This window comes from Hipposideros armiger, unplaced genomic scaffold, assembly GCF_001890085.2.
Source record: "Hipposideros armiger isolate ML-2016 unplaced genomic scaffold, ASM189008v1 scaffold_508, whole genome shotgun sequence".
Classification (NCBI taxonomy): domain Eukaryota; kingdom Metazoa; phylum Chordata; class Mammalia; order Chiroptera; family Hipposideridae; genus Hipposideros; species Hipposideros armiger.
This window is the reverse complement of record NW_017731858.1, coordinates 432386-444402: the sequence shown is the minus strand read 5'-3', so window position 1 is coordinate 444402 and position 12017 is coordinate 432386. Positions and strand designations below refer to the sequence as shown.

The following is a 12017-nucleotide window of genomic DNA, read 5'->3' as shown; positions in this document are numbered from 1 at the left end:
AAGAAGCACGCGCTAGGGAAGTTTCAGCTACTGGGTGCCATAGTTTGGCTCTATGACCTAAGGGACAAGTTGTTTACTACTGTCCATTTACCCTTGGGAAATATTATAGCCCATTTCTTCTTCCCTTTTCCTCATCTGCAAAATGAGGTTGCTAAAAACCCCACCTCGGAGTACCAGTGCACCCCTTTATAGATTTTTACTGTATTCACTTTTCTTAAAACGATACCAGAGACATTAAAAATAGATGCTGATATATATTTATTGACATAGAAAGAAGCCCACAACATATATTGTTTGGTGAAAAAATACAGACTGTAGAACAGCACTTACATTTGATCACTTTTATCTATACATATCTCTATCTGGGTACACAGGTATAGGGAAATACGTAGGACATTCATCAAAGGGTTAATGATGGTTATATAACAGTAGAGGGTTTGGGGTAATTTGTACTTTACTTTTTGTACTTTGTTGTTTGAAGATTTAACAGTGAATTATACCACTTTCACAAAGAGAATAAAGCCATCAAGGAAATGTGCACACACAGAAAATAGATGCTAGGCAGCAGGGGTGGGGGTGGGGGAGCAAGGACAGAGGTCAGGCCATGTCTGACCACTGTGCTGGTATCCAACACCCTATCTCCTCCACCCCAAAAGAAAGCCGCTTTGTGGATTAAGTCATGCAGTTAGAAGTGGGCTTCCCCCCTCCCCAGTTTGCCCATCGCTGGATTCTGAATATAGTTTAGGGTTCACTTAAGGCTGGGGGCTAGCACTTCACTGTCGTTGAGCTCATCAGGGGTCCCACGTGACTCCTCCTTCTCAGTATGTGTCAGTTCCTGCAGGGTGACAATCAGATTTTCAAACATCTGGGCCTTGTTGCTCTCATTGTCACAGGTTTCCTTTGAGTGGCCCACCTCGCCACAATGTGAACAGCGGATTACATATTTTCGCTTCCTGGCTCTACGCATATCCCCAGGACCACCATTCTTATACTCAGAACCCCCACTGGTCAAAGGAGATTGAGCCTGGGAAGTGTTGGGGGAATCAATGACTAGCACTTGATCCCAAGGCCTGGCTCTGCCTCTGGAGGGAGAACCTGAGAATGAAAGTGGGGGGTCCTGAGCCTCCACCAGGATCACATCCTCATCTGAATCATCAAGACTATCTTCTATCTCTATCACGTTGCAGTCAGCACTGCTGATCACTATTGGTAGGGAGCCCTGAAATGCCACTGGGCTGGTTGCCCTCTCCACCATTGACTCAGATCTTTTGGCCCGCTTCCATTTAATAAAATTGTCATCCCAATCCTCTTCTTCCCTTATCATTTTGATTAACTCCATGAAATTGGGAAGACGCTCCTGCTCATTTGTGTACATCCTGAGAAGATGCTTCAGCCTGTAGCGCAGGTCCCCATTCAGCTCAGCCCCTAAAAGGAGCTGGTGCAGGCGAGTCTGGTTTGCATCTTTCTCAGCTATGATCCCTGCCTGAATAGCGTTCTGGAGCTGCACCTCTAAACGAATCACATAAAGGGAGGCTTTCTCCCCTTGTGCCTGCAGAGTGTTAAAAAATTTACCATGAGCAGTCACACTACTTTCAGACTCCCCGAATACCAATTTCATTGCGTGCAAGAAATCTGCCACACTTAGGTTGGGGTTGGCCGCCTGGAGCAAACGCATGACCTCACGGGCGGGGCCCCTAAGGGTTTTCAGCAAGCGTTTGAGCTTTTCCTCCTCGGACGTATTCCAATCTGGCAAGACCCCATTGATTTGGATCAGCCAGTTTTCAAAGGTTTCTTCCCCCTGGGCTGGCACCACCCTCCCCGAGAACAATTTCGTGTTTCTCTCTGCCATGTTGGCCATTAAAGGACCAAGACTCCTCCCCAGGGATCTCAGCATAGAATAAGCCCACGGAGGCAAGGGTGCGTTCTGCGGCCGGCTGTCACCCACGCGTGCAATGATGCTAGCCATGACCGACGACGATCGCGTATCTGAATACAACAAGATGTTCGGACTTTTTGGAAAAGCCTAATCTGCAGGCGTAGGAGGGATCCGCCTTCCTCCTATCTCAGTGGGGACTGTGAAAAGGAAAAAAAACAATAGCGGAAGCGGGATTAATGGGGGGAGGGGGGAATAAGGATGCAGTTGTTTTAGCTCCCTTCCTGAATATCCTGCAGTACATTTTATATCTGTACACTGCCCTGGTATCCTCCAGGAGACTGGCAATTACAACCTCATGGAGCCAGCCGGTGTGTCCGTGTTAGCAGGGAGCTTTCAACAGCCACAACCATCCTACTCCCGCCAGTCCTTCAAGAGGCACGGCAACTGTTGCTTCTAAGTGTAATCGTGTATGTAGCTGATGTTAGGCTCTCAAAATAGAGCACACTGGTGACAGATTTGTGGGAATAAATAAGATTTCATTAAACTCACGGTCTCAGGTCTCAACCACACCCCCTTCTCAAAGTCCCCCATCCCCCCATCTCTCAGATTCTTACAAGAGCTCAGGAACAAGGGCGTCCCTTTATTTCATTTCCAGTCTCTGAAACTGGTAGCCTCGGTGAGAAAAAGATCGTCTCCGGGGTACAGTCGATCTCTGTCGCGGATCCGGGACCTCAGGGCGTCAAGACTGCGCCGCCGCAGAGGGTTGGGCAGGGAGAGGAAAGGTCAGAAGCTGCCTCATCCTTCATCTGCTTCCTCCCACCCCATTCCCCTCTCCCCAACCCCTCGCTACCTCTGCTGTTCCCAAGAGGAAAATTCCCTCTCCCACCTTCTGAATACAAGGTAAAGCGACCTCCCCCCCCCCCNAAACCTCTCCTGTGGATTGCTACATTTAATAGAAACTTGACATTCAGAGAGGTTAAGTAAGAAGCCCAAGGTTGCACAGCTTGGAAGAGATGGGGCAACGATCTGAAAACTGGTCCATCTAACACCAAGGCCCTTGCACTTTCCACTGCACCATGTTGCCATGGTGTCAAACATAACCATTAATCATAGGGGGTTCAAATAATTTTCAATACAAGCACTGCTTGATTAAGATATTTATACAACTTAATATGGAGAAAGCACATCCAAAAGCTTGGGTGCTTTGTATCTTGAGAAAGTTCACACAGTGCAAGTGTACCATTCCAGAGCAGACCTAAATCTCTTGTGCTCTGTAAATAGGTGTTTCAAGAAGTTGCTTAAATTGCAACAGTGTAGCAATCTGTCCAAATCTTGTGGATAGAGTGGTAGGATTTCCAGGGGGTGTCTATTAGTGACAGGAGAGGACAAGCTATCAAATCTGAGGGGTCCAGTATCAAAGTTCTGACATCCAAAACCGTTATCTCACCAGTTCTTCTCACTCTGCCCCAGGCCTCTGAACATAGGAAAGCATTTACCCAGACCACTACCATAGAGGGTCTCAGCTAAATGTCCAACCACATCTGCACAGTGGCAGCACCTCAGAAAATGTAGACCAGCCCCTCTTTGCTGGTCTGGATTGACTGAGGTGACTGAGATCCCAGTGGCCCTTTGGGACCTATGTCACTGTGCAATCACAGTGCTGAGCACTTGGAAAATCTCTGTTGCATGTTTGACTGGACTGCTGTGGCATAGACCAGATCTAGAGCAAGAGAGGGAGGAGAGTGGAGTGCAGAGTCAGAAGGCAGGCTGGAAAACCCTGGGTGTCCAACTGGCAAAAGGAGGCTGGAGAGAAGTAGATCAGGCTGGTGGCTATTATGAATTTGTGCAATGAAGGGAGCACTAAAACAGCCTGGAGGCCAGGGCTCAAATGTCAGCTCTGCCACTCTCAGGACAATTTTATTCAACTCTGAGTGTGTTAGTGCCCTCATCTATAAATTGGACACAATCATAATAGTATCTATCACATTTGATTGTCATGAGGATCGAATGAAATCATGGATATGAAAGCACTGTGAAAACTCTCATGGTATATAGAAATATGAGGTTATATGTTTANCCCTGTGGCAGTGGGTTGCCATGGGCTACCGTGTGTAGCCAGCAGCCAGCGTGAGCGGCCAGCAGCCAGCGTGAGCGGCCAGCAGCCACAGTGAGCGACCGTCCAGAAGCCGGCAACTGATGAGCCTCTCCAGGGAAGAGCGCAATGATGGTGCCAACTTGGGCAAGTGAAGCGACGTCCTCCACAACTAGATTGAAGAACAAAACGACAGCAACTTGTCTGTTCCCCTTCCCCAATCCCCCAGCACTGTTCCCATCCCCCCAATTCCCCAATAAAAGTCTTAAAAAAAAAAGAGTGAGGGGAGGTAGGCATCCAGGCTAGTAACCAATTACTAAAGTATGAGTGCAAGGCTGGCTGCATCAGAATCATTTGGGGGAGCCTGCTAGAAATGCAGATTCCTGGGCCTGGCCTCTGAGGGATTCTGATTTAGGAATAGGGCTGGGGGTGTGATTTGGGATTTTGGAATTTCAACTGGCACTGCAGTTGATTCTGAGGTATAGAGAAGATGGTGAATCAGTAAATAGACCTGCCTCCAATGTATTTGTTCATAGCATATGTGTGGTGAAAAGTATCTCCAGAGCAGATGTTCCTACCTGGGTCCATGATCTTCCTGAAATTGTATGGAAAGAATTTGGACTCTGTAGAACACAGAATAATGGCCACCCAAATATATCAAGTCATAATTTCTGGAACCTGTAAATGTTGTTACCTTATAAGGTAAAAGAGTCTTTGCAAATGTCATTAAATTAAGGCTCTTGACTGGAGGGATTATCCTGGATTATCTGAATGGACCCTAAATCTAATCACAAGTGTCCTTATAAGAGAGAGGAAGAGGGAGAGCTGATGCAACCAGAAAAAAAGAGAACGTAGTGTCAAGACAGAGATAGAGATTGGAGAGATACAGCTACAAGCAAAAGAAAGCTGGTAGTCACAAGAAACTGGACAAGGCAAGGAAGAGAGTACAGCCTTGCCCACACCTTGAATTCAGCCCAGAGAAACGGATCTTCTGGCCTGAACTTCTGGCCTCCAGAACTCGGAGATAATAAATTTATCTTGTTTTCAGCCACCAAGTTTGTGGTGATTTGTTACTGCAGCCACAGGAAATTAATACAGACTGTATTTTTCTGAATCCATAGCTTTGTAGATTTCTAAATGGGTTGGTGGCCCAGTACTAGTTAAAAACCGCTCCCCTGCAGTCTTTCTTCATTAATATCTTACTCTCTCAATTTGTACTTGAGGAAGGAGTGTGAGAAATGAAGCACAGTTTGACTAGAGTACTGAACCATAGCTCTCTGCCATGAAACATAGCTCTTCCATTTCCTTGATCAAGGATAGGTTGCTAGGTGATTCTTCTGTAAGCTCTTGAAGGCACTTCACCTGTGCTAGCATTGGCATCACTGGCTGTAGAGAAGGAGCAAGTCCATGAAAATAGCATGCAGAGCTGTCCAAAGTGAATGGGTCATGAAGCCAGAGGTTCTATGTCAGCCTGAGCTGACATGATAAAGTACCACAGACTGGAGAGGGGCTTAAACAACAGGAATTAATTTGCTCACAGTTCTGGAAGCTAGAAGTCCAGTTCAAGGTGCTTTTTTCTGCTGCCCACTGAGACAAAAGAGCATGACGCACAGGCCTGCGTGGCCCGCAGGTTTGGTTTTTTTCCTGAGACCTCTCTCCTTGGCTTGCTGCCTCTTCACAGGGTCCTCCCTCTGTGCATCCAGTCCTGATATCCAAATTTCCTCTTCTTATAAGAACCTCAGTCAGATTGGATCAGGACCCACGCTAATGGCCTCATTTTCACTTAATCACCTCTTTAAAGGCCCTATTCCCAAATACAGTCACATTCTGAGGTACAGGGTTAGGGCTTCACATGTGAACTTTGGAGGGACATAATTCAGCCCACAACACTCTATTTTCCCTTACTTCTGGTTCTGGGAAAGCATGCTTCTTTCACTCATGTGGAGTGTAGCTAGGAGGTCCCTCTGGGGCTTTTTGGGGGTCAGAGTGGTGGTGTCATGCATTGCACAAGTGAACTGCCCAAGTACAAAGTTGTTGCTGTTGTTTGCTCTTGACTACTGATGCTTGGAAGTGAGGAAACAATCTGGTGCCCTTTGGCTGCCTTTGGGGTCGTTTTTACCTTGCCAAAGTACTTATTTCATCTACTCCTTTCTGCTTTCTTATTTCCAACCCCAATGCTTAGCACTCCTTAGAGTAGACAACCCAAACTTGGGAACGAAGCACTTTTCATCTCAGGATTGTGGATAGAACAGTGGGATGTGGTGGTGGTGGTGGTGGAAGAGGGTGTAGGGTGGTAGAGCTAGAGAGAAGGCAGGTTGGTCACTTTGCAGAGTCAGGGGTGATGCTGGCAGGAGCCTATGGGTTACCTTTAGAATCTTCCTTCGGCTCCTCAGCACTATGACATCTGACCCTGGCCTCTAAGCAGATTCTTGTTCTGAATTTATATGGCTTCATCACCAAATCAGGTGATCTGCAGTTGGACCTGGTGGCATAAAAAAATACAAAGACTAGACATTAGATCTCTGACAAAAATGCTGAAAGGAAATGGATTGTGTAGCAGGTACCTGGGTTGGGTCATTAGAACAAAGAGAGGGCCTCTCCATGCAGGGCTGGGAGGAGCATTTTCTAAACTGGCTCTAGTTGGATATCAAGCATCCCTGATATCTAGTCTCATGTTTTGGGGTGTTGGGGGACACCTCTGATTGCAAAGATTCAGGCCCTGGTGGCTTTAAAGAGGCCACATTTTATTTTCCAGTTGCAAAAGCATAAACCTTAAAAACCTAAAGGTTAAAGCTAAAGCTTTCCGTTGAAACAAAAATAGCTACCTTTGGCTGCCTGCCTCCTTTGTGCCAAGAATTTTTCATCCATTATCTCATCATTTAAGTGTCTCTAGCAACCCTATTAAGATAGACATCATTTTCCCACTGAAAGAGCTGAGGACATGCAGCCACTTCACACTAGGGTTTTGGCTCATTGGAAGTCAAAGCCCAGATGAGGATGCTTATGGGAGACCCTGCCCACACTAAGCTGGGGTTCCAAGGGTGGAATCTTTCGAGAAAATACTCAACAAGAGGGTAAAATAAAGACATTTTTAGACAAACAAATACTAGGAGAGTTTGTCACCAGTCGACTGAACTAATGGAAACTCTAAAGGATGTACTTTAGGAGGAAATGATCTTAGAAGAATGAACTGCCAGAAGGAATGAAGAGCAAGGAAAATAATAGTACGTGGGCAATGTCAGTCAACATCGATGGAAGAAAGAATCTTTAAGAAGTCTATCCTGTTTTTTAAAAATAAACTTTTAAGGACTGTACAATAAGAAAAGAAGTCAGGAAGGGCATACATGAAGTTGAACTTTTCTAAGGGGCTTGTATCATATTGGAATTGATTTAGGTATTTATTAAATTTATACTTTGATAAGGTAAATCTGTATGTAGTAATTAATAGGATGTAGCTATTAAAATAATAGAATCAGGATATAAAATTCCAAACTAGTAGAGAGGGGAAATAATTGAATACTTTTTAAAAATATTCAATTAAAAAAAAAACTCAAGAAAGAAGAGGTGAAAGAAACATAGGTAGGACCAACACAAGCAAAAAACAAAATGATAGCTTGAAACCCAACCATATCAATAATTTTATTAAATGTTTATGAGCTTCATGCTCAAATTAAAAAAACAAATATTATCAAATGGGATTAATAAATACACCTCTATGCTGTTTAAGAGGGAAATATCTAAAATATAAGGATACAGTTAGGTTGCCAGTATAAAGATGGAGAGAGATAAATCACACAAATAATATATAAGTGACCGAAAACTTGTATAGCTATATTCATATCTGACAAAATACACTTAAAAGCAAAAAGCATTATTAGAGATAGAGAATGTTATTTCATATGATAAAAGGTTCAATTCACCAGGAATGACTTTCTATTTATAACATGACCTCAAAATATATAAAAGAAAATTAACTTACTAAAAGGAGAAACAGATAAATATATAATCAGAGTAGGAGGTCTTACCACACTTCTCTCAGTAGCTGATCAAGGAGACAAAAAAAGTCTCTAAGGATACAGAAGTTTTGAACATTATGATCAATAACTTGAGCTAACAGCCAATGCATAGAACACTGCAACCATCAACTATAGAATACACATACAAAATGTTTTTAAAATTTGACCATATATTAAGCCAAAAGCAAGTCTTAACATTTTTTTAAAAGATTTTATTGGGGAATTGGGGAAGGGGAACAGCCAAGTTGTTGTCCTTCAATCTTAGTTGTGGAGGGCACAGCTAGCTCAGCTTCAAGTCCAGTCGCCATCCAGCCGCCCATCGGCAGCTCGCAGCAGTTCAGCTCAAGGTGCTGTGTTCAATCTTCGTTGTGGGTGAGCACAGCCCACCATCCCATGCGGGAGTCTAACCAGAAACTTTGTTGTTAGGAGCACGTGCTCTCACCAGCTGAGCCATCCTGCCACCTGTTGGAGCTCAGTGGCAGCTCAGTTCGGGTGCAGCTCACTGGCCCTTGTAGGAACCAAACCGGCGACCCTGTTGCTCAGAGCTCACAAGCTCAACCAACTGAAAGACAACTGGAAAATTTCTGTATGTTTTAAAACTAAGACACACTCTCTGAAATAACTGATGGGTCAAAGAAAAATGATGGTGGAAATTCACTCAATCAAAACTTGTGTGAGGCAGCTAAAGCAGTACTTAGAAAGAAAAATTATCTCTCATCAATGATGAAAACCCGAAAGTTAATGAGTTAAGCATTCATCTCAAGATTTGGGGGGAAAAAAACAAACCAAAAAGATAGATGCAACAAAATTAGGAAAACATGAAATCATAAAGATAAGAACAGAAATTAATGAAATAGAAAGCAATAAATATAACAAGTCAATAATGTCCTCTCTTGACACTTCTTTTCAACATTGTACTGGGGACTCTGGCCAGAGAAACTAGGCAAGAAGAAGAAATAAATGTCATCCAAATTGGAAACAAAGAAAGAAGTAAAACTATATCTATTTGTAGATGACATGATTTTGTATATAGGAAATCCCTAAAAAAAACTACTAGAGTGAATAGATTAGTTCAGCATGATTTTAACATGCATGATCGATATACAAGAATCCTATTATTTTCCGATAGATTAGCAATGAACAATCCAAAAATGAAATTAAGAAAACAATTCCATTTCCAGAAAAGTATTTATGAACAAATTTTTAAAAAGATGTGCAATACTCTACACTGAAAACCACAAAACATTGTTGAAAGAAATTAAACATCCAAATAAATGGAAAGCTATTTAATCTTCCTGCTTTGAAAGACTTAATATTGCCAAGGTGGTATTCTATAGATTTATTTTATGGCTTCACTGTAACCCCTATCATAATCCCAGCTGGTTGCTTGGTAGAAATTGACAAGCTGATGTAAAATTCATATGGAAATGCAGAGGACCCAGAATACCCAAAACAATTTTGAAAAAGAAGGACAAAGTTTGAAGATGCAACACTTTCCAATTTCAAAACTTATAAGAAGCTACAGAATCAAGACTGTGTGTTACTGGCATGAGAATAGACATACAGATCAGGACAGAATAAAATTAAGAGTCCAAAAATAAACCCATATATTTATGGTCAATCAATTTTCAACAAGGGTAACAAGACCATTCAATGGGGAAAAAGAATAGTCTATGCAACAAATTATACAGGGACAGCTGTATATCCACGTACAAAATAATGATGTTGGACCTCTACCTCACACCATGAACAAAAATTAGCACAACATAGATCATAGATGTAAATATAAGAGCTAAAATTGCAATCCTCTTAGAAGAAATCATAGAAGTAAATATTTGTAACCTTGAGTTAGGCAAAATCTTATATGACAGCAAAACACAAGCAACAAAAGAAAACATAGATAAATTAGACTTAATCAAAGTTTAATACTTTTGTGCATCAAAGAACACTGTCAGGAAAGTTAAAAGACAATCCACAGAATGAGAGAAAATATGTGCAAATCACATACCTGATAAGGGACTTGTACATAGGTTATATAAAGTACATTACAACTCAAAAATAAAAAGACAGCCCATTTTAAAAATAGGCAAAGGACCTGAATAGACATTTCTCCAGGAAAGATATGCAAATTGATAATTAACACATGAAAAGATGCTCAACATCATTAGCCATCAGGGAAATGCAAATCAAAACTACAATGAGATACTACTTTATACCTACTAAGACATCTATAATAAAAAAAAAGAGACAATAGCAAGTGTCAGCAAGGATATGGAGAAATTGGAATCCTCAAATATTGCTGGTGGGAATGTAAAGTTGTGCAGATGCTTTGGAAAACAGTCTGGTATGTTCTCAAAAGTTTAAGTACAGAATTAATATATCATTCGACAATTCCGCTGCTAGTTGGAGAAATAAAGAGAAATAAAAACCCAAGAGAAGTAAAAATGTATGTCCATACAAAAACTTGTACACGAATGTTCATAGCAGCATTATTAGAAATAGCCAAAAAGTGGAAAGAACACAAATGTCCATCAACTGATGGATGGATAACAGGAATGAAGTACTGATGCATGCTACAACGTGGATGAACCTTGGAAACGTTATGCCACATGAAAGAAGCCGGTCACAAAAGACCACATATTGTATGCTTCTGTTTAAATGAAATGTTTAGAATAGTCAAATCTGTAGAGACAGAAAGTATATTAATGGTTGCTCGGGGCTGGGAAAAAGGAAATGACTTTTAATGGATTCAAGGTTTCTTTCTGAGGTGATGAAAATGTTCTAAAATTNCCCACCCATTATATTTCCCCCGGAAAATCGTCAGCCTACCAGCTCTGCAATCAGCTGCACAGAATTCAAGTTCGGATTCGGCTTTGACGGCCTGCCACCGAGAAAGGGACTAGGAGTTGGACATGCACACCCACATATTCCTCTCCAGGAAGAGATGAGATGCAAAGGGGGTTCAAGGCAGACAGCCAGCGATTCTCTCCCCCCGCTGCTTGCCTCCCCCCCCCGAAAACGCCCCCCTTTCAATCCAGGCAAATCCTACCCACTGGGCACCATCCAGTGGCACCCCCACCTCCTCCCTCAGCGCAGCCGGGCCATGGGAGTTCTCCTAGCCCAGCCTCGCAGTTATCGATTTTCCAAGCAGGAAGCCGCTGAGTCCTAATGGGGCTTCCTCCTCCTCTCTCCGCGCCGGGCAATCGCGCCCCCCTTTCTTTACCTGTGCGCGGCCGGTGAGCAGCGGACGTTCAGGTGTGACAGCTGTGGATGCCGCCTTCGGTCTCTGCGGCCCTGCAGTGGGAAAGGACGGAACTCCCTCGCCGCTCAGCGACCCGGGGCTGCCCCACGGAGCTGTTCCGCACGTCTGTCCAGCGAGGGGGAGCGGAGAAGAGGCTGCACGGTTCCCAAGGCAGCCGCGGCTGCTTTCGTCCTCTGCCCACTGTGATGAAAGGGCATGACGCGCGGCCCAGAGCGGCCAATCAGCGAGGCGGCGGGTGGAGTGGGGGCGAAGGGGACGGGTTCTCCGCGGAGCCTCCGGCCCTACACAAATTATACCCGAGGCGGAGGCGGGGTGGGGGGGAGGCACAGGTCAGCCAGACTTCAAGAGTTTGCAGCTCTTCCCTTCTCTCTGTATCCCTTGGCTCAACTCTGCACCTTGAGGCCGGGTGCATTAAACACGAGGTGGAATAGAAGGTAAATAAACAATAAAAGTACGTGAGTACTTCACCTTTGTATAGGAGAAAGTGAGAAAAAATGAACATTAGCGCGCTTTCTTTGTGCAAATAGGATTGCACAAACATCTACTCTTTTACTGTGAAGGAGGTGGCAGCATGTCCATTTAAGAGTGAGCGGAGGGCCGGCCGAGTGGCGCGATGGTTAAGAACTCGCTTGGGACGCCAGAGGGCCCAGGTTCGGATCCCACATATGAGGGCCAGTGAACACTGCCCTCCACAGCTAAGATGCTGAACAACAGCTCAACCTGGAGCTGGGCTGCCGTGAGTCGCTGGCGACGGCATAGGCTGCAGTCCCT

At 43.9% G+C, this 12017-nt stretch overlaps 1 protein-coding gene across 2 annotated transcripts; it reads right to left on the bottom strand.

The window, feature by feature from the left end:
- Positions 1–241: 241 nt before the first annotated feature.
- On the bottom strand, positions 242–11432 carry ZCCHC12 (zinc finger CCHC-type containing 12). 2 transcript variants are annotated; one of them, XM_019667832.1, is made up of 4 exons: positions 11208–11432; positions 10814–10916; positions 2491–2621; positions 242–2073 (listed from the first exon to the last, which is right to left on the bottom strand). In XM_019667832.1, the coding sequence occupies exon 4, from the start codon at positions 1964–1966 to the stop codon at positions 749–751; it is 1218 nt and encodes a 405-aa protein (XP_019523377.1). In that variant the 5' UTR covers positions 1967–2073; positions 2491–2621; positions 10814–10916; positions 11208–11432; the 3' UTR covers positions 242–748. The 2 variants fall into 2 exon arrangements, with proteins under 2 accessions (XP_019523377.1, XP_019523376.1); XM_019667831.1 differs by having other exon boundaries at positions 10814–10865.
- Positions 11433–12017: the final 585 nt, after the last annotated feature.

Bases quoted from the DNA above. Each gene is read 5' to 3' on its own strand.
- ZCCHC12 (XM_019667832.1), bottom strand. From the start codon at position 1,966: ATGGCTAGCATCATTGCACGCGTGGGTGACAGCCGGCCGCAGAACGCA.